Below are 23,215 nucleotides of genomic sequence, written 5' to 3'. Positions count from 1 at the left end.
GACCTGAGGTAACCTCAAACGGCGTTGGCTCGTCGGCAAATGGCCGACGGTCAGACGAATAACACGTGCTTGTGCTTCCTCCCCCACAGTCGACGCTGAAAGGAGCTAACGTCACAGTGTTTGGCTGCCTGACCCACGGGACGCCTCTCTTCATGAGGGAAAACTCCTCACTCAAATGTGAATCAGGTATTGTCAAAATGCCTCCAAATGTACTTTATTTTCTTGTTTATTGTAAGAATGTGATTTACGTTTCTTTTCCCACACTAGTGGAGCTGTCCACACCGACACAATAAATACTATTTGAACGCACTCAACTTTAACGATACCGGCAACAACAAAAAATCCCTTTATTTCTTACGAAGAATACAAATAAGAAAAGTGTTGAAAATTAGCAGATGGTGTTTGTCTTTTAGCACCACGGAGGCGAGGACACTTTATTACTGATGGAAAATATGTTCCGCATACATTCGTTAATTGAATTTTTCTGTTTTTCTAAACGAATCTATTTGCCGTTCTCTGACCTGGAAAACAAAAACTGAAGAACACGTTGTTATGTAAAAATACCTAGCTATGTACATGTCGGCCATTTGAATAATTTTTTAACGTGTATAAGTTCTAGGCCCTCCATGTTCTTGTTTTATTTCAAACTTTTAGAAGTGACGGTGCTCTAATGAAGTGGACAGCTGCTGTATTTACAGAACGATATCATTCATCGGTGTGGATGCTCACGTCATTAATATTAGAGTTCTCGGCCCTCAAGGCTCGTACAGGGCTTCACCTTTGAGCAACACTTGTCCAGCAGCTCTCGACTATCAGAACGTTGACTATTCCCACATAGTCCTGCGGCATAGCAGACCAATTGTTCAAATTGTTCTAAAAGCACCAAAATTGGCACACATGTAGATTAATATATTCTAAACATTTTTGGATATGGAGGCATTCAAGATTAGCCCTGTGGAAGATATGGCGGCCATTGTTCAAAATGGCCGCCATTTACCATTAGCGTCATTACATAGACTTCATTATGTGTCGTTAGTATGGTGCTAGATGGGCCAAAATTCCTTTTTTTTACATCAGAATTAACATCAATAAGTGTTTAAAATATATTTAGATGAATCTTCTCAAAAATGGCCCCCAAACTGGCCGCCATTTTGTGGAAAAAGTGGACATTTGATGAAGATTCCAATACTCAATGACATAATACCTCTAATAACCAGTACATGATTTCAGGAACACACTTTAATTGCTCAAGTTGCTTTTTATTTCAAATTGCTGGCAAAATTGCAATGGAATGGTAGTCAAAATAATACACAGAGTACGGGGAGTTTACAGTATGGTCAGATTGTAGTTATATAGTCGACCAAAAGCCCAGTCTCTAGGCACAGTACTTACAGTTATACATTTATGGATAGATCTAATATAAATGAACAAATCTAAGTGGCTTCAAGAAGAGGACACAATAAACAGTTGCCAATACAATAACTTTCAGTATTGTGTAATCCTGCAGTACATACATGTAATACAATAACGTAGATTTTGCCACACTATGTTAATTATGATTCTGAACTTTTCAAATCTGGTCACCAGGATTATGAATGTCTACAGATCATAATGTTGGCTAGCAAGTTTTCTGTCCTAATCTACTGGCATTCGCCTTCACAGAAACACAGACCCGTGCATTGCAGTGAAGCCTTCTTGCACTTGCAGCGGTTTCTGCAGCCTTTCTTGCATCCGCAAGACACCAGCTCATAGCAGGTCTTGGATGCCTCAGGAGTGTGGTCCAGAGTGGTGTGTAGGGCCCATCATCACTCCGATGCCAGCCCCAGTCTGTTGGTGGAGGGAGCACGGGCTCTGGTACCAATGCCTGGCCCCAGACATGACCACCCTGAAGGGCAGATCTCTTCACATGCTGCTCCAGAGCAGCGTAAGTTGGCGGATGTTCTGAACAGAGCTCTTCTTTGCAAAGAGCTTCTTTCTCGCCTTGTTGACGTCCTTGCATTTGCTTGTGCGGTCATACAGGAGTATTACAAACCTCTCGATGACATGCATTGTATCCTCTTGGATGCTTGTGGGTGCATTTGCCAGACTCAGCAGGGCATCAGTGAGTTCTGGCAGCGTGTTCCATGTTGCCCAGGCAGATTTCTTCCCATGTCCGACGAAGGCTGACACAGTATCACACCCTGTGATGGCATGAAACATTGGAAGAGCACATGTCTTCTCTGGACCAAGAGAGGAAGCTATTTCATGGGCTGCAATGTAGCGGTAGTTCTTGCCTGTCCCAAAGGCTACCCAGAGTTCGTCTCCAGCTGGTAGTTTCTGGACTACCATCACTGCTAGGACCACGACGTCAGTGTCTACTGTTCGAACCTGTATCTGGTGGTGACCATGTTGTGCAGCATGTGCTACATGTAGCATCATGACAGTGTCTGCCTCTTCTTGGTTGCATGGTGCGAGTGAGTTGACGTCCTCTTGCTGTGGAACACAGATCACCTGCTCCCCATCAGTGACCACCAGTTCCTTGCCTTCTTCTTGAAAGGACTCTGCAAGCATGGTGGAGAGGTAGCTGAAGAGCTCCACTTTGTTGATATCAACTCGCAGGAAACTTTGCCAATTTCCTGGTATGACTGCCGAGTCGACAACACGCCGACGTACTCCCTTTCCACGCTGTTCTCTGGTTGATGCCTTCAGGGAATCTGCTCTGTAGCTGTCCCACACAAGGTCAAGACGTGATACATGTTGGAGCTGTTGTACAACGTATGGGATGAACACTTGCTGTGCATATTCCTCGAACGTGTTGGCAGTACCCGGCTTCAACATCTGTACGATTACTGCTCCATCGAGGACAACAGCAGTGACAGTAGGCGCTTCAGACTGAGGCTCAGCATGGCCTTCAAGCACACCAGCAAGTCACTCTTGCTCCCTAGGTACAGTCTCCCTCCGTCAGATAAAGCTGGAGGGCATTGCTGATTTTCATGCCTGAAGAACTCTTCTAGATTCCCATCACGGGTCTGGCAGCTGATATATAATCGTGCGAAGAGCGCAACATCATTCTTCAGAGATTTGACCTGTTGTTTTCCTTTGGGTATTTTGGGTCCTCTCTTGGTCGCAAACAGTGGTAGCTTGTTCCGGTGGATTGCCACCTCAATGGACTTGGTTCTGTCCACGATGCATTCCTTTGAGAATGCTTCAAACTGGTCTTGGCCAATCTGCTTGGCGTTACGGACTGTTTCTATGACTGCAGTGTCTGCGATCTCCTTTGTGTCGAGCACCAGCAAGTCCTGACTGTCCTCCTCGAAAGGGTTGCCCAGCTCTTCAAAGATGGCCACGAGTGAACGCACATCTCTGGCAAAAGTGTTCTGCACACTTGGTGTCTCCTCGTGGTGACGTGTCTCCTCTTGGTCGTGTGGATGCAGATTGAAGTCTTCAAATTCCACAATCACTCTAGCAACCTCTGGTCCGGCAACCATCCAGCGCCTCAGTGCAGTTGGATTGTCTGTGAGGCCGATGGCTCCTCCATCACCCTTGACATACGCGTTTTTATTTGGTAAGCACACAAGTATGTGTAATTGTACACTACTTATCACCTCTAGCACACTTATCACCTCTAGCATCCACAAAAAGACAAATTATGGTACATATTCAATGACGCTAATGGTAAATAGCGGCCATTTTCAAAAAATGGCCGCCAAATGTGCTACGGGGAGAATCTTGAATGCCTCCATATCCAAAATTGTTCAGAATGTATTAATCTACATGTGTGCCAATTTTGGTGCTTTTAGAACAATTTGAACAATTGGTTTCGTATTTTTTACTATGCCGCTGGGCTAACACTATTTACTTTGCCTGTTTTGTTTGATCCCAACACTCAATGATCATCTTTCAGTGTAATCACTTGAATTTAGCAATTAGTCCTTCTGTCAGGACTTCAACTATAAGCTCAATACATATGCCAACACATGACTGACATTTCAAGAGAATCTTTAACTCCCTTCAGCACTTACAAGTACACACTTCAACTACCTTCAGCAATTCCAATTGAACGGCTTTTTCAAATTCTTTAAGTTTTTTAAATTTTGAATGCAACTTCAACTTTTCCAGTAGTTCAGAAAAAGAGAGTAAACTTTCATCATATTTCATCATAATCTGCTCTTGTTATCGCTGTTTCCAGTAAGCGTTTTCAGTTTTATACTCTGATCGTTTTCTCCTGTTGCAGAATCGGTGGCCGGGTTTTCCCTCGCCGTGAACGCCTCTGCTAATATCACCAAATTGAGGATTCCCTACCCGCATACAGGCACCTGGTACCTTAGTCTTCGCTCTCTATGTGCCACTGAACATGGGTAAGACAGGCAACGCTGCTCCTGTATTTATATCGTAAATGCTACAAACGGCACTTCGAAAAACTTTATTTAAAATTGTTACATGAAGATAAATTGCTTGCTAATAATTTTTTGGGTCTTTAACAGAAATATTTCACACTTAGTTACACAATTGCTTATTCATCCTCTTTAAGTCCAATGCCACTGTCATAGCTGTCCACTAAATGTGAATCTTCAGCCAGCAGCAAGCTAACTTAGCTTAGCATAAAGATTTGAAACAGGGAAACAGCCATGTCTTTGTCCAAAGGTCAGAATGTGCCCAACAGCATTTTGAGCGCTCCCTGTTTCCAATCTTTATGCTAAGCTGATTTCGCCAGCTGTTGGCAGTAGCTCCGTATTTAGCACACAGACACAGTACACAATGAGAATGGTATCCATCTTCTCGTGTAAAGGCCTGGCACACCAACACTGATATTAAAAAAACTAGCGGCGGCAAAGGCAGACTGCTGCCTTGCCTCACGTTGCAAGTGTCTTTGACTAAATGCCGCACCTGAACACCCCACAAAGAAAGCCAACTAGCAGGTACATTCTGCGCTTGCCGGAGAGGAAATTACTCTCCATACCAGCAGGTGGTGGTTGTCTGCTCGTATGGAGAGTCATCTCTGCCAAGCTGCCAACAAGAGTCGACTCGTGCCAAGGGTGCGAGACACACTGCAAAAACCTGGTGTGCCAGAGCCTTAACTCTTGGCAGGAAAGCAAATAAGTCTATTTACCAAATTGTTAAACGTTGTTCCGTTATACGTATAAAATAGAAACACTGGTGTAAATTGTTTGCTCTGGAGAAGTTAAAACATCATTATTCATTGAAACACTTTGAGTGACTGTTATTCATACATTTCTGACAGTCTCATAATCAGTTTTTCGTCTTGGTCCCAGTGCACCAAAGTAACCTCTGTGAGACAATATTTACTATAAATTACAGGAAGACAATAGCAAAATAGGTCATTCAGTATTTAAAAAAAAAAATCTTTGTATAACGATCACTATTTCTTTTACCACAATGAATAAATCAGTGCTCTAATGATACACCATACTCACTGTTCAAATGGTGCTACCTCCCTCACTTAGCCATGTTCTCTCCCATCTGTCAACCAGCAGATATTTTGGGATTGATTCATAAATGTGCCCATGGCGCGCACCGAGCATATGACAAGGAACAGGGTTAGATTTCGAGATTTTTAAAAGCAGATTTTTCAGATTTACCCTCAGTGCTCCTTTCGGAGCTCTCCAAAAACAGACACCATTGCAACGTGAAAGTTATGTTCAGGATCATATTGACGTTTAAATGGTTGTTTATGGACGAGTGTTTTGAAAAGGCTGCCTTTGTTAATATTGTGGAGATGTTGTGAACACGCCGCTAAGTCTCATCATATGGTAGCACATGCAGTTTGGATGAAATGACGTGACGTTGCTTTCTTCCCAACGGTTGAATAATAGTTGAGCAATATTTGGTCCAGTTGCTGAAGTGGCTAGCTTGTTTTTGCCTGCAAAGGGTGGTTGATTCAACTCTGGCTCAGAGCAACGGTTTCAAATCTGTGTTGGCTGATGTTGAGAGAGTTGGATGACAATTAATGGAAGCGTGGGTCTAAAAAATGAATGGGAGCTCAAAACACAGTGCTTTTTTAAAACTTTGCGAGCACTGTCTCTTCAAATATATTGCTACATTGTTATGGGAAAAGGGACCATAACATGAGATGTTCAACTTGTGTTGCAGTAGCTCACGGCGTGTGTCATTTATTTATTCAGGACCAGCTCAATGTAAATGCGCCAGAGTTATAGCTAGAGCAGTGGTTCACAAATGGGGGTACGTGTACGTACCCCTGGGGGTACGTGAAGGTACGTGAGATTTTGTTAAAAATATTCAAACTGATCTATTATCCATTTTTAAATCCTTTAGAAATAGTAGTTATTTAATTAATATTCAATTAAATATAAATGTAAGTTCATGAATTCTTTTATATTCTATTCTCAATCGGACACTAATGGCCCAACACTGTGTATTACATATTTTTTCAAACCAAAAATGCATTGCGCTGGTTAGGGGGTACTTGGCTGTACACATACTTCACAGGGGGTAGATCAATAAAAAAAGGTTGAGAACCACTGAGCTAGAGAGCTAATCTTTGTCTGTTGTCCCTGCGCAGGTTATTACAATTAAGTGTCCTAATATTATCGATACAATTCAACAGCAAACACTATAGCACAGAACTGTACAGCACAATACGATACAATGCAATAAAAAACAAAGACATTACAAAAGTAAAATAAGAAAAAAAGATTAGAGTATATAATAGCAGTGCCATTGATGAGGTAGTATGATTACTTGTGATTGCAGGTTTGGTTTGCTTTAATCATAAGCATCTCCAAAATGTTAAAAATGAACAAAATTAAATAAATTAGCCTTGTTACGGTGCGTTCACACCAAAAGTGTTGTGAATTGTTCGCACAAGGTCCCATGCAAAGTCAACGTGAGTGGTTGCGTTAAGCGCGAATTTTCGCCGGGCGGCGCGTTTGACGCAAATATTCGGCGAGTTGCGAAAGCCAATCAGCGTTGAGATGCTCCGCCGTTGGTGAAGCTAACTGGCTGCTGCTCCTCTAGTGGCGCTGGAGGCGGAAGTCATCCAGACGTAGTCGGTGAAAGTCACCGAGCTGTGTGAGCCTAAGGGTGATGTTATGAACCCAAACTCAATGTTAGATTCTCCGACATTTGTGGGAGGTCCACAACAAAGCAGAACTAGTGGTTAGTTCTTCCGTGGTGGATGAAGGAAATGATAACTGTTTTTACAGAGACAAGCCACAAAGATAAGCTCCACCCCTCGCGAAGATTCACAACGCTTTTGGTGTGAACGAGTCAAATGGTGGAGCGAGTAAACTCACACGAGTAAAGCTTTTGGTGTGAACGAGGCCTTAGACTCCACTTCACTTACTAACAAAGGGGCGAAAGTATCAAGAGTGAGTGGCCGTACATAAATTCGAGCAAACTCAATCTCTATTTTTCTATCCAACATCATGTGCAGTTTAATACACAGTTGAGTGCAATAAGTACTCTCTCTATCTCTCTCTCTCTTTGACTAAGGAGTTGTTGTTTACAGTAAAGACAGTTAAAAAAAAAAAAAAGTCCATTAAGTTGTCCAATGCAATTGTTTTTTAACAAGTTTAGCTATTCAGCAGATTGAGCTGTTTTGTCGAACCCCTTAATGGCATGAAAATGTGAACAGAATAAAATTAAGCAGATTTTTTACATCGGCCACTTGGGACTTTTCATTTGAATTTCGAAAACAAATAAAACAGATGGTGTGGGACATGGTCTCATCCTCACACAAGAGCATTGCTGAGGTATGACAATTTGTAAAACAGTCACGTCGCTGTGCATTCAATTTCCAGAAAATGTACACGTGCTAAATTAATCAGGTCTCGTTGGAGAGGAAAGGAAGTTGTGTAAATGATAGGTGCTCTTCAAGGCTACAATTAAGTTGAATGATTCAACTTGGAGATGAAGAAGTGGGCAGCTGTGCCAATTAAGAAATAGGTTCTTGGGGAAAAGTAAAGAAGCACATTTGAAAGCTCCTTGAGTTGTATTTTCTGTGACAGGCTGTATCAGCTCGCAGTTAGAAAAGATACAATGCAAGCACAATATTGCAAGTTTTTTTCATGTTATCATATATAGTATGGAAGATAAACTTATTATATATAAGTTCAAGTGTCATTTGAGCTGCGTTGCCGTTAGCTGCATAACAACGACCACTATCGTGATATACGAAACAATTCTAGTACCTACTGTATTTGACCCTTAACTTTTTGGGGGAGTAAAATATAAAAGGAATGTAGGAGAGAAGCAGAGAGTATGTTTGATGGATATATTGGATGTCAAAGTGATTCAGCAGAGAGAACAGGTTACAAACATAAAGCTAGAAGCCAAAGCTAGAGTGTAAAACTGAACCACCACATTACATGAACAACCCTGTACCAGTAATGCCGGGAAGGTTTTTATTCTCTCTTACAATCATTAAAAGGTTAAAAGCAGCATGTGTAGAGTACACAGTACCCCTTCAGAAGCTTGCGTAGTGTTAACGCCAGGTATTTAATAGCAATCCATCTAGTATTTGTCAAAATATCATACAAAACCACAGTATTCGACCACGTAACAAGAGTAAACTTCAATGGATCGCCAAAGTCATTAGGTTCTATTGAAATCAATTTCTGTCGATAGTTTAATGGCAATAATATGTTTTTCCAGATTCGAGGCGTGCACCAATGTCACTGCCGAGGTGTACATGCGCGCCTACCTGACTCCGTGCATCAACGACTGCGGGACGTACGGACAGTGCAAACTCCTGCGCACCAACAACTACCTTTACGCTGCGTGTGAATGCAAAGCAGGTAAAAAGCTACTTCTACCATTTAACTTGGTGGACTTCTCTCTTTTTTTTACCCTCTTTGTCGATTTTAATTTGTGCAGAGTTTGAAATGTGAGCTAAATCCAGATCCAGTGGTCCATTTATGTCTTTTGATTCTATGTTAATGTCCAATTTATTATCCAATTGTGTTCACATTCTCTCACAAAACAGCAAAGCAAGAAGGTTTGGTAGAAGGGGAGAAATAATTGTACAAATGTGGTACGAACTTAACGGTGACTTTAATTATGAATCAGTAATTAATAATGAACAAAACGACTATGGAGCATGACTATAGATTAATTATTAAGATATTTTTTGCATACAAGATGAGTTGTAACTTTCGTGGAGGAAACCGGGTCATCATTGGTGCAAAGAATTTGTAATTTGTAATAAAAATGCGTCAAAACAACGAGAGGAGAGCAAAGTGGGATGGGCCTCTTTCCCAGAGTCGACAGGCAATGTGGCGATCAGGCGGTACGTGCCGCTGTACCCAACGAGTCACGCGCCGGCCCGGGAATTAATCTTTCCACATAAGCCAACGAAACACGCTCTTAATTACCAGCAGCTTTTCAATAAAAGATGAGCTTATAAAACTAAACAAAGCATGTCATCTGAGGCCCTTTTAAAAATTAAAAAATTAAAAACTTCCTTTGATCTCCTTTTATCAGAGCTGCTTTCTCTTCAGTTAAAACCATTGACAAACCTCATATGTGTGACTGCTTCCTGGCAGGCGCTGTACATTTAGCACTTGCCCTTGGCCCGTACCGCCCCCCGCGCCCCCTCCCGGTTCAACAGCGCTCACGAATATTTAATTTGCGCTGTCTCATCCAATGCACCACTTGATAAGGATCCAATTTGAGTGGCGAAGCAAGGGGGCGTTTAAACATAGGAGGGAGTTCACAGCAGGGGGCTCCATTATTTACGGGACAAACCAACTTCACACTTATCTGCTTTTGATTGTTGTTGTTTTGTCACAGAGGAATGTCTGTTTGCACTGGATCGCCGATTTATCTCGTTGAGAGATAAATATTTTACGCATTTTAAGAGGTACTGTTGAATTCTGAGAGGTTGGAATGAGCTTTTTGAAAATGAACTGATTCATCCACAGTACAATTCCTGAAAGAATTCAGAAGACCTTCCAAAAAGTTTATTTCAAAATACAGGAAGTCGGAAACTGTTGCAACTCCATTTAAAAAAAAACTATAATGCCTGCAAAAAGCTCTTGGATCTTTACTTTCTTAGATCATCACACGGTACGGTACTGACTCTGTGTGTGCGTTTGTGTGTGTGTGTGTTAGGCTGGGATGGGTGGGGATGCACAGATAACTCGGAGGCCTACTCCTACAGTTTCCAGCTCCTCTCCACGTTGCTGCTCTGCCTCAGCAACCTGATGTTCGTCCCGCCCGTGGCCATCGCCGTCCGAAGCCACTACCTGCTGGAGGCCTCGGTCTACATCTTCACCATGTTCTTCTCCACAGTGAGTGGCTGCCACACAAAATAATAACAAAGAAGCAGTGCATGTTCTATCCTGTGTCAAAAATAAATTTATTATAATATATATTTCTTTTTTTAAAGAGTTGACCCCAAAAATATGTTTGTTTTGTTTAGATACAAACAGGAACATTTACCACTTCCTCTGCATTAAACATGGGTGCAAACATTGAACAAGTTTAAATAAAGAAATTAATTGGCTTATTTTTAAAGATGACGGAAATATGTACTCGTTTTTGAGTTGAGCTCTACATGAAAAATGAAGAAAAAAAACAGCCCTCTGAAGACACTGAGACACCAGACATCTAAGATTTGTGTAGTCGGTTAAAAATTAGAAGATGGAATATTTATTTATTTAATTATTTTTTGTTTTTTTGTTTAAGAATTGATCAAAGCTAACGAAAACACAAAGTGGTGACTGAAAACAAGAAGACCGATTTCGGTCTAAATTTAGACCAAACTAGAAAGATCCATCACTTTGTCTGAGAGCTTTCGGGATAAGCCTACGACCAATCAAACAATAGTGTGCACGTTAGCTGTCGTCGGGTCAGAACAAACTTACCAAACAAAGAAGAAAATAGTCATTTCACTGATGTTTTGTCACATCCGCCACGCTCCTCTCCTCTGACAGTTCTACCACGCGTGCGACCAGCCGGGCATCGTGGTCTTCTGCATCATGGAGTACGACGTCCTGCAGTTCTGCGACTTCCTCGGCTCGCTCATGTCCGTGTGGGTCACCGTCATCGCGATGGCCCGCCTAAAGTCCATCATCAAACAGGTAGGTCGCCTGGTTCGACCCAAATATCCTCGAAGGTGGTGGAGCTGAAAGGAAGAGGGAAAAAAATGATTTAATGGAACTGGGGTTTGTCAAAGGGCAGGCCGCACGAAAGGCTCCGATTTGCCGCCTTGCGTCTCTAAAAAAAACTTATTTTTGGTGTTAGTTTTGTAAAGTGTGTGTGTGTGTGTGTCTGTGTGTGTGTGTGTGTCCGTGTCCGTGTCCATAAACGAGACAGAGAGAAGGGAGGGGGCGGAGTAGTGGGAGGGAGGGAGAGTATACGAACATCTGCTGTCCTCTAGAGTTTTCATTTTTTGCTGAGCGCTGCAGAACGCAGCCACTAATCAAATCGCACATGGCAGGACTGGCAAGTGGAGCTGTGTGTGTTTGTGGACCAGAGAGAGAGAGAGAGAGAGAGAGAGAGAGAGAGAGGTGTGTGTGTTTGTATGTGTGCTTGTTGTTTGTTTGTTTGTTTGTTTTTGGAAGTCTATGACCGCAGCCGCGGTAGAAGGTGAAGGACCCAGGGGGCCGAGATAGTGTGTGTCTCTGTGTGTGTGTGTGTGTGTAGGACTTTGGGTCCTCCAAAATGGGATATCTTGCAAGGACCTTGTTGCTTTTGGGGATTTGTTTATCTCAACTTGCTGAAGGTCAATTGAGAGAATAATTTCGTTTTTTATTCCAAATCATCTTTGTAGCTTTGGCCCTCTTTTACTGAGCGGTTATGATCCCATTGTTCTTTTTCCCCCTTTTTTTTCACGAGACGTCTTTACAACAGGTTTAAAAGCAACGAGCGATCAGACGAGCCTCGGGTGGCCTTGAATGTATCGACTCTGGCACCCGGCGACTCGGCACAATGAAATTGTTTTGGTCTCCGGTGATTTGTGTTTCCCTCCAGCTCGTCACGACGCCGGCCGTAAAAAAAGGGTCCGGGCATGTACACATGCATGTGTGTGTGTGTGGGTGCAGCATGCACCGTTTCTGCACCTGGTCCATCGGGCTGCGCTACGCCGCTGCTCCCCTCCCGCCAATTAGTGCTATCCCCCTGCAGCACGGGGTCATCCCATCGGCGCTCAAAAGAATCCGCAATTTCTCCTCACGTTGCCTTGCCGACCTCAGGCATCCCGGAGAGGCTTAAGTTCTCCCAAAGCATGTGCAGCCAGCCGTATTGATTTTTTTCCTTCTTTCCCACTCTCACTTTATTTCTTTTATATCCTGTGGCTTTATGTCAAATTGTGAGCTCGGAAAAAGAACAGCTAAACTGACAATATTTATAGCTCGGGCCTCTATTGTCAGTGTTTTTTTTGCGTTCGCTTCGATATATATATGTGTCTACTGTGTTCGTCCACTGATATATGAAACCCATGGCATGTTTTCCTTTTGGTAATCACAGATTTGCACGTTTTTGCTGAACGCCAGCTCTTGTAGTGGCAGTTGACATTACAGGATAAGGTTGGCTTTTGTCTCTCAAAGCTTTCAGACCTAAATTTGTCCTCATTTCGACCTAAATGCACCTAAATGTCAATGTCTAACAGGGGGATCCCAAATATATTGTTTCATTTTTTGGGGGGTGAAAAATAACGAGGCTAATATCCTTAAATACAGCACTGCCCTGCTTTGTATTAATCAAACTGGAGTACATTTGTTGAGGACTTTTTTCCGTGGCAGATGAATACACAGTGCTCCGGAGCATGTTTACTGCACCACAACGCTGTGTTTACAATAATGAAGGAACATTATTACCCAGCTCAACAGTGTGGCTCCCTGATGCGTTTCTTTAATATCTATTTTGCGCAACAATGTGCAGAGGAATACGATGCCTTCAATGGGATTGGTTGATAACAGGACAAATATAGAATATCTCCCGTCTCAATTGGCAAATGGATTTAGCTTTCTGGTTAAGCCAACAACAAAACTGTTGCCACGTTTTTTTTACGATGCAGTTTCTTGTGCGTTACCATGGTGACTTGCACCAATTGATTACTGGCGAGATATTATTAGTAATTCTTCACTTTTCTTCTCAGTTTTCTCAACCTCGATGAACTGACTCACACCCACTCAGTCCTTCCATTTCCTGCCCGTTTGTGGACATTCACACACAGGAAATTCAAGCTTTCGTTTTATTTTTTTCTCCCTAAACACAGTTCTCCAGTAGAACTCCATGAATCCAGCAGATGTCTCAGGAAATCTAGAACTGCTTCAAAAAACAAGGAAAAGAAACAGGACAAGGTGCAGAAAGAATGAAAATGTAGTTCCACAAACACGGAATGAAAACCGCCCCCCCCCCCCCCCCCCCCCCCCGCCGCCCTGGCGTTTTGACCACCATCGATCAATACTTAACGACTGCAAAAGCTTTTTGTCACCATTCTTGGGAGAAAATTCTAATTTTGTGAGTGTTTCTTCTTCTTCCTCAAGCAGGGATGTGCTGTTTCTCCCCCAATCAGCGAATGAACGCCTTTTTTATTACGGGGGGGGGGAGTTAAAAATGTCAACAGTGTTTTATGGAGGGTTGTTATTGATCCGTGTGAATCCTGTCAAAGGTGCTGTATCTGCTGGGGGCGATGTCTCTGTCCATGGCTCTGCAGCTAGACCGCCACGGTCTGTGGAACCTGCTGGGACCCAGCCTGTTTGCTCTGGGCATCATGGCCGTGGCCTGGGTAAGGAAGGCGCATGTATCCACTGCACAAGTAGACCAGTAGCCCCAAGTTGAAATGGCTTTATTCCATCAGGAGTTTACTCGTAGTCGCTAGACATGTGTGACGATTAGTTGTCTAGTCAATCAATTAGTTGCTACCCTCGAGCGCTGCAACAGATCATAAAACTCACCGGTTTGGATCGTTGATGATCTCCATATTGGCAAAATGTTGTCCTTTTACACTGTTATAGGCATTTAGAGTTTCATTTCTTCATAAAAACACATAATCTAAATAGTAAGGAAATAAAAGATTGTATTTTTTATTCTCTAGTAGTTGTAATGATTTGTTACAAGCTGTTAAGAACAACAGCTTATAATTTATCTCCAATATCTCTTTCAGACCTACTTATGTTTTTTATTTTTTTAAACGATTTTATCGAGACGTTGTTGCAGCACAAGCCTGAACGCATCATAATGTTACCGAACGGAACCTTTTTTTGCGGTTTTAGCTCATGTTACTAGCTCTCCTCCGATTTAAACACAAATTCGTTGTTTACAATGAAATGTCAGGGAGATCGGCGAATAGAAAAGCATGAATGCCGATCGCATATTCTTTCTGAATATGGCGGATAACGATCATTGGTAAAAAACTATATTCCTCAATGTGATGGTTACAGCGTAATTTCGATGTCAAGATATTTTTCGGGCGCTCAAGTGCTCTGCGAGTGATTTTTTTTACTCTGGGGTGACTCATTGTAATACATAATGTGTGTTTGACGTTAAAGAAAAGCTTGTTCAAACATGCAGCTGAATTGTGTCAGCACTGCCCCTCCATTGTTCCTAACGCTTTCTATGCATGAGGAACATCATCTAAGCTCAGGGCTGGAACATTGGGGGGGGGGGGGGGGACCGGTTTTCTGACCAATGAAGCTACTTTACATTAGCATTGAAGGGGCTTTAAAAGTTGTGCAGCCTGTGGGTATTAGTCACGGGTTGTATTTCCATTATATGTCAGTTTGTACTTCCACGGACTCTTCTCCGAGTCATAATGTGCTCCCTGAACTGAGAAGATAAAAAATAATAGTCTTTCAGGCAACAGAGAAAAAAAAAGGAGCCTTTAACACCAAACCTCTGACAAGATTTTGAAAACAAGGTTTGCGGTTTCCTCGGAGAAAGCTTCGCTTTGAATAAAGTGTGTGAGGTGTAGCTCCGAGAGGATCCTTAGGAAACAGTGGAAGACGAGGCGCTGTTTTAATTCCGTCGCGTTAAAACCCGATCGCCGCTGCTGGGAGGCGGAGATGAACGTTCAGCGCCACTTCTGTCTCATTCAAACCAGTATGGGGAGATTTACATGAAGCCTGTTGGCTTTCCTTTCGCCTCCGGCACATTTGTAATTCAATTATAGATGGCTTGTTGACATATGTTGTTTGACAAATCTAAAAATGCACTGTGATATTATCTACAGAATGGGACACAGATTTTGTGTGCGATGCAAAATAAAAAAGAACCAGACAGGCAAATAACGGTTGAGTAAAAAATGTGCTTGAACCAGCACACTAACCAGCACAGTGACATCTCCATAAAAGGTCACTAGGATCTTACGCTAATTATAATTTTGTTCTCTCTTTTTCCAAACCTGCGTTCGCACTTTGATCGCTCAACACTTCGTAATTCATCAGCAGCTCAACAGTCTGCGTTGCAGCACTTCGCCGCTCCCCGCCAGGCTTTTGAGCGTCTGCACAATTTTTCATTTCAGCTTGTCATGTTCCTGCAAAAGCTGCGGCGTTCCCAGACACAGCCGAATTAGATCAGTCAAGTGAAGGGCACGGGGCGTCTGCTGCCTCGCGGAAGCGTCAACGGCAGTGCGGAGAAGTTCAACTCTGTCAATGCCAAATGTCCCCGGCACTCGGAATTAAACGAGCTCTCTGATTTAATGCGTGAAAAGAGCATCAGGGGCTGTGATTGTTTGTCTTAACCGGGGTAAAAAGTTATCAAATTCATTAAAATGCAGTTCCAAAGGGACTGGAGCGAGCGACAACGCATTCTATATTTCTTCCTCACTTGGCTTCACATAGATTATTAGTCTTCAACCCAAATAATAATTGCTCAATCTGAGCCATTTATACCAACAGAATGCATGTAATTATCTGCGTCTCTCGTGGACTCCGCTTGCAACTCCCTCGACAGCGTCGGGATTCTTCTATGTAAATGTTTTGGTTGGGGGCAGAACAAAGAAAGAGAAATCGAATGAAAACAATCAGTGTTTATGAACCGATGAAAATAGAGCTCAAGCTCGATAATAAAGCGCCCTCTGAATGCTGTTTAGGATCAAATTAAATATCCAAGGCCCCTTTTCCGCGCTGAACAAACACAAACGTATTGTAGGCCTACGCGTTTCTGGCACAGACAAAAAGAAAAGAAAACGGCCCAAAGCACTGACTGGCCAATCACAGGTGACCAATTTAAAACATCTTTTTGGCGGATTCCGACCGGCGGGTGCAGATTTCAGACATTAAAAACCAACGGAGATTCGTGAAGAATCCCGTCCCTTTCTTTCTCTTTTTTTTCCTTTTCTTTCTCTCTTTATTTTCTTCCAACCAAAGCCAGCAGCCAAATCCCATTGGTCTACATTTTTTTAGAACTGCTCCCTGTGTGTTCTCCCCCTTCAATTTTACGCTTATACATGAAATGTGTTCATTAAATTAAGGCAAAGAAGAACATTAAACATTGGGGCCTTTGAGATCCACTGGAAAATAAATTAACTGCAGAATTGAATGGGTCCCTTGGTTTCCTAATAGTTTTCTGGAAAGAAATGGTCTCCCAGCTGTTTATCTTCCAAAAGTTTATTGGAATGGACCGTTTTTAATTTGAGACTCGCTAGGAAAAAAACATTGGGCATTTAGCTTTTTTCTGTTTCGAGCACAGCTAAAATGGTGTCATAAACTGGAGTTATCTGTTGTGCACCGTTGTTATCATGTTGTGCTCTTATCAGTTACACCTTCACATATGCTCATCAGTTCTGGTTCCTGCTCAGTCCCAGTGTCCCTGCTCATCATTGTCAGTTCACCCTGTCCTGTCCCTCATCAGTGTCAGCCCCCATGTGATTGGTCCCTCCTTCATGTTTCCCTGTCTTGTGCTGTCCCCAGTTTGTTCGTCTCAATGGTCCATTCGCGTCCTTGTTTGTTGACGGGTCTTTTGGTGTTGATTTTCTTGGTTTTGTTCTCTTCTTGAAAGTACTTATTTTACTTCATGAGCGCTGTCAAAACTGCTAAAAGTCAGTAAATCAAGTGTTGTCAATGTCGTTTATTGATCTGGGTCCTGATTTGATAGTCTGTGGAACACCCGAGAGATTTGAGCCAGAGGAAAAACTGGACAAGGCTCACTCCCGCTTACAAGAGTCGAGGGCAAACGCGACAGTTCCAGATCGAATGAAAAGTCACACAAAATCTGCCAAGGTCCTCAAAATAACCATTTACAACAGAGAGCCTAACTGACCAATCAGATGCAACAACTGCCTGCAACAATCTGAGCTCTCTCACCACATCATCCACAGCTGAGAATTTTCATCCACCTCCGATGGCCTGTCAATACTCAAATTGTGACGAAGTCTGCTGTTTCCTCCTTTCCTAGACTGGCTCTTTTCAGCGCAGAGATTTTCCGGTTTTTGATCTTTCTTTGCAAGTGTTTCTGGTATTGTGTGATCTTGATTCTCCTTTTTTGCTTGAGCAGCTCTATTTGCCAAGAAGCGTGGCGTGTATTGTTTTAGCAGATTGATTTCCAGCCTGGGCTGACTGCACCATTGGCGAACTATACAGAGACTAAATCATGTAGACATTATGGCAATTGGCTGAGTTTATCGGGCGTTTTCTGACGCCATCACATCTGCTCGAGGCCAGCGCAACGGAGACTCAACATGTCTTCTCTGTGTGGTTGTGATTGAGTGACAGGGTTTCGAATTCCGATGCGAACAGCTTCAGCTCGCCTTCGCGACTTCGTGACGCCCTCGATAAAGGACCAGCCCCGGATATCGGGCCAGCTTCCTCTGAGAATCCCCTCGCCGCTCCGCGATCGGGTTCTGAACTTCTCCGGCCAAGAGAGAGAGGTCATAAGCGATCCAGCTTCGAGCATTTTGCCTCTTCCGGCGGGCAGAACGGAGAGACGCAACTCCAGCTCCGAGGGAGACAGACGGACCATCTGAGGACTACACTGGGCCTATGAATAACTGACGCCAGAAGAGGAGAGCTCTCTCTGGAGAGGCAGGAGCGAGGCCTCGCGAAAGTTTCAGTGGGTCATCAGGGTTCTAGGGCTGTAGCCTATGCCCGAACTGTTTCTCTCACCAGCACAAAGAGGAGGGCCAGACTGAAAAGATTTCGGCTGCCCTCCTCGACCTGTTACTCAGGTAGACATTTGTATTAACAATCACACCATTGACAGGGTTAATAGACAGACTCAGGGGTTAATAGAAGCCTTAGGAACTGGGGCCTTAGGAGAAAACAAAAAAAAATAAAACTGTCTATAAAACATCCTTAGCTGAGCCTCTTAGACTGCAGTTGTTAGGCAGTTACCATGTGCTTGAGCCCATACAGATGGCGATTAAACTGGAGTTTACCGGAGCAATGAAGATCAACTTTTGAGTTTCCACTTGCACCCCGATTTTTTTTTTTTTTTGGTTCCTTGGTTGAATCAGACTCTTTGGGGGAAACTTGAAAACTCAGAGAATGGGAGAGGATTCATAAGAGAGGACCCTACGAACCTGCCAATCAGCACTCTTAGACCTGTTAATTATCTAGTTTGAGAAGTGATCCTGATTCAAATTGACCTATCTAGGTACCTTCCTGTTTACTGTTATTTAAGCAGTCCTATCTAAAGCGCCACCTCTACCACTCCTATTTTCGATTCTTTTGATGAGATCTTGTCCCATGCCCCCATTCCTCTTCCTGACTTCATTGAGATTTGAGAGAGCAGAGAAGGATGAAGGCCTCTTCATCAAATCTGAAAAAAAAATCAGGGATTATCCTCTCTTCATCGAGGATTTTTTTCCAGGGATTTTTTGGGTCTTCTAGTGCGGGTCTCTGAGACCTTCCATAGATCCAGTCTTGAAAATGACATTAAGCAGAAGAACTCACTCATCTGCTTTGTCACTGACTCTGCTTGGTGAGATAGAATCAAGAGTTGGGATTTAAATGCATATCACTTGGTTAGAATAAAACAAGGGATGAGTGGAAGAAAGATTGGACATCTGAATGTGCACTGTCATCTGTCACTATGAGGTTTTTGAGCTTTTGTGCAATTTGGACTGTTTGCAATGCTTTTTGTTTTTTGTTTTGTCTGATTCTTGAATATTTCAGTGTTTTTGTATCTGGATGACATACTGATTTTCTCCCTCTCTCTGTCTTTCATGTACATAATGAGTTCCCAGTCTGCAGAAACTGGACAATAATGTGGAATAAAAGCAAGGCAAGGTGTAGACAGAGACAGGTAGAGGATAGTTCTTCTCAAGAGATCACCACATTATCCAATGGAATATTATGGAATCAGTCCAATCAGTGGCCCACATCCAACAGCCCCACCAGACAGGAAAGTTCCTCAGTTTAGTTTTCTACTCCAGGAAGTTAGTTTATTATTCACAATGTTAGGTTCTGCTGTTCTGTTCTCTTCTCTCCCCTTCTCTGAGGTTGCCTTCAAATTCGGATCTCCTTCTTCAAACTTCCTAGAGATTCTCAGAGATCAGCTCCATACCATACATCCAGCAGAGATAGGTTCCAGAGGTGATTGGAGGTGGCAGTCCAATGAGGGAATGGAGGAGTAACTGTGGAATGCATGCAGAAGACAACATGTTGCGAAGACACAAGCGGCTGCAGAAGGAAGGACATGGCGACAACAAATATGAAGCTGGAAACAAGGAATTGAGGGGAGAAAAGAGCCCTCGATGGGAGGAGCAGAGGAGCCGTTGATGGAAGAATTTTTTTTAGAATGGACATCACAAGAAGAAGGTCTGTCTCCAAGAAATATACAAGCCCCTCTCAGTACACTGCTCTAGGTGGACACTTTTCTTTAGTAGATCTCTTCACTCCCTTTTCGTCCGGGTCTCAGTCCAAACCCCGATGAACTTATACTTCTTTCAACCCCCACCTAACCTCCCCAGGGTCCCATCCCTGGACTTCTTGAACGTGATCGGGTGAGCGGGTTCCCAAAGTGAGTCAGGCGATAAAAGCAAAAATCGGCAAATGTCGCCTTTCAGTGTGAACAATCTCTCCTTCCAACAATTCTCTCATCCAGTTCCTTCCACTCTTCACCCACTCTCATCCACGTGCTCCGCTTATCCGCAGAAGCAAGAATCATGTTCCATCATTCATAATTCATTGGCGAAGAAAATGCTCCCATCCCGAAAATGTGTGTAGGTGTGCGTGGCGGTGTGTGTGTAACAGTAATAAGACTCATTGCAAGATGGGCTGCTCCAGCTCAGCCGCTGCATGGAACCCTCATTTGATTGGTCTTTTGGATTTGATGGATTCATCACAGTCTCATCCAGATTTCAAACAGAGGGTGTTTCTAATTGTGGTTGATTCATTTTCAAATCATTGACTTCATCCTCAAAACCACTCACCACATAGAGTGAATCATGAATCGGTCATGATGAATCACGGATTCAGGATTGACATTGTTTCCGACCATTCCACAATTCACCTTCTCTCTGGAAAGAGTTTGGCGACTCATAGGTGCCACCGTCAGTCTGTCATCAGTCTGTCATCCTCATATCACCCTCAGTCAAATGAACCAAGAACTAGAAACGAGAGAGAGCGCTCGTTGTTGTCTCGCCTCCGAGACCCACCCACCCACCACCTCATCCTCTCTCACCACGGAAGCCCTTTGCACACTTCCTTCAGGTCTCTCAGGTCTCTCTCCTCATTCCCTCCATTCTGGTTTCCAGGCCACTTTCAACCGTTGAAGAGGAGCATTGTTTCATGCCATGCCATGCCCCATGGCTCCAGCTTCAGGCTGGTGCTGCAGCAGTCTCTCTCTTTCTTCAGCTCTCCTTGAAGAAGGCAGCTCGACCGCTCATCGCAGGGTCCTCCCCCTACCCTCCAGCCAAAAGGTTTGGCTCTCTACCAATCTACCACCAGGTGTGCCTCTCAAAAAAACTGGCTCTGATTTGGTCCAGTCCAGTGTCCGAGTCATCAACCAGCCACCACAACTCACCAGGACCTTGACCCCCTTGCCCACAACCCGCACCCAACTAGTAGTGTGTCCGAGGTGTGAGTCAAGTCAAGCCTGTTCTCAAGCCCTCTTCCCGCCCCCAGCCCCTCCTTGGGGTGACGTTTAAGGTGGGTAGGTGAAAGGAGGTCCGTAACTGGGAGGGGCAAGCATTTCCTGGTAGACTTCTGGGTAGGCTGGTCCTGAGAGCTCCTGAAGCTAGATGCGCTTAGCTTAGAACAAGATGACTTACAATATCCTTTCCACGTCATCAGTGGGGGCAGAGAGAGTTGGCCTAGAGGCTACTGGGTACTACCGACAGATATCAGGTCATTTGTTCGTTTTTTCATTCCTTTCTTCCTGATTGCTTTCTCCTGATTGTCACCTGTTTCATCACCTCTTCCTCCTCATCATCAGTGCCCGCCCCCGTTGGTCCCACCTGTGTCTTGTTACCACCTGCTTTGTGCCTAAATTCTCCCAGTGTTCCTTGTCAGTTCTGGTCTTTTTGCCATGATCAGGGGGGTTTATGTTGGCTCTTGAAATTTTTCCTCACTCACCTCCGTGCGCTTTTCATTTTGTTCACTGAACGAAAAAAAAAAAGTACAAATACTTTATCTCTGTCTCCCGGGTCGTGCAATTGGGTCCTACTTCCTAAGTGTCTGAGATCGTAATATTATCTCCCAGATCTTCAACTTTAAGCCACAATGGATCTTCTAATGCAGCATATGGCACTCAATTCCTCAATGTCAAGCCAACTGATTTAAGTGGAATTTATTTCCTTTCTCTGCTTTCTGCGTTTTCTTTACACTGTGGTTCGGCGCCCGGGTACTTTTGCCCGGAGATGGGTTATTGCTGCTCTGCCCGGTAGTGAACTCGTCAACTTCAAATCAATATTTCTCTGGTTCTGTGTGGTTGAAAATAGGCAGATGTGGTATTAGATTGGGTTAGCAAATGAAACCCGGCATTTCAAGATTATTGTCACGGTGTAGTTCTTTCCTGGAAATTCTTCTTCTTCCAGTGAACTCCCAATTCCACTTCTCTTTCAAGGATCCGCTACATGCCGCCTTCTGCTGCACCCTCAAATCCATTGTTGGCAAATTAGACGCGCAGCAGGGTGCGAACGATGCCATCGCGATGGCCTTCCATTCCTAGCGCCCATTTTTACGCGTTTCACGCAGTGGCGGCTGGTGTAATTTATTTTTTGTAGGGCCATCCAATCAATTTCAGCAAACATATCATTAATATATCATAATAAAATATAAATAACGTATAATATGAATCACATATATATATATATACAATAGAACATGTTTATATATTATATATATATTATATATTTTTTTAGCTCAAGGTGGGTCGGGCTAGGTCTCGTGGCCGTCTATTGGCCAGCCGCCACTGGTGTCATGGCCCTGAGAAAAGAAATATGAACCCTCCCAGTCACAGCTGGCAGAGATCTTGTCTGACTTCCGTAAACATGGAAGAGAAGTTAATCATTTTAGTGCAGGTCTCTCCGGAGCTTTAGCATCTTCCCAAGGATGTCACAACCTATTTGTCAACGATATTGCCGCGGACAAATCAAGAAGTTAAGCCACTTTGTTTAGTTTTACTGCAACTTTTGGTTGCTTAGAAATGGCAGGGACAAGAGGAGCGCCACCTCCTGAGCCACTTTGGATCAAGGGATGGCTGAGACTCAACATGTGACCACCTCTCTTTGGCTTTATGTAACGGTCATCTCCCATCTCCCATAATTATAGATATCAATGTATCGAATGGTGAAGTTGAACAACTTGTGTTATGTGTTTGTCAGACTGTGCGCACCATCCGCCGGCGGCGCTGCTACCCGCCCACCTGGAAGCGCTGGGTGTTCTTCCTCTTTCCGGGCACCATGATTGCCACGTCGGCCGTGGCCCTCTACGCCTTCGTGGAGACGGAGGAGAACTACTTCTACATCCACAGCATCTGGCACATGCTGATTGCAGGCAGCGTGGGCTTCCTGTTGCCGCCCCGCGCGAAGCCCGACGCCAAGGCGACCCCGCTGAAGCGCCGGCGGGGCTGCGGCTATCAGCTGTGCGTCAACGAGCACGAGGAGCTGGGTCTGGTGGACCCTGCCATCATCTCCATTAACAGCATCTGCACCAGCTGATAAACTCCCCCTCCACACACACACACACACACACACACACACACACACACACACACACACACACACACACACACACACACACACACACACACACACACACACTCAGCCTTTTACCTTAGAGACACTTCATTGCCTTCTTTTACTTGGGACATTCACACACGGGAAATTAAGCCAGAGAACTCGAAAAAGCAATGTAAATACTTAAAT

At 43.7% G+C, this 23,215-nt stretch overlaps 1 protein-coding gene across 1 annotated transcript in view; it reads left to right on the top strand.

The window, feature by feature from the left end:
• The window catches only part of tmem8b (transmembrane protein 8B), a 45,659-nt gene extending 22,651 nt beyond the window's left edge, over positions 1-23,008 (top strand). Inside the window, exons 8-14 of the mRNA XM_056418347.1 lie at positions 90-186; positions 4,214-4,337; positions 8,614-8,756; positions 10,072-10,250; positions 10,896-11,042; positions 13,577-13,693; positions 22,673-23,008. Of these exons, the coding sequence (XP_056274322.1) occupies positions 90-186; positions 4,214-4,337; positions 8,614-8,756; positions 10,072-10,250; positions 10,896-11,042; positions 13,577-13,693; positions 22,673-23,008 (1,143 nt within the window). The remainder of the gene's footprint in view (positions 1-89; positions 187-4,213; positions 4,338-8,613; positions 8,757-10,071; positions 10,251-10,895; positions 11,043-13,576; positions 13,694-22,672) is intronic.
• The last annotated feature ends 207 nt before the right edge of the window (positions 23,009-23,215 follow it).

The sequence above is a fragment of the Pseudoliparis swirei genome, chromosome 7, assembly GCF_029220125.1.
Source record: "Pseudoliparis swirei isolate HS2019 ecotype Mariana Trench chromosome 7, NWPU_hadal_v1, whole genome shotgun sequence".
In the NCBI taxonomy this organism is placed as follows: domain Eukaryota; kingdom Metazoa; phylum Chordata; class Actinopteri; order Perciformes; family Liparidae; genus Pseudoliparis; species Pseudoliparis swirei.
This window is presented reverse-complemented; position numbering and strand designations above follow the sequence as displayed.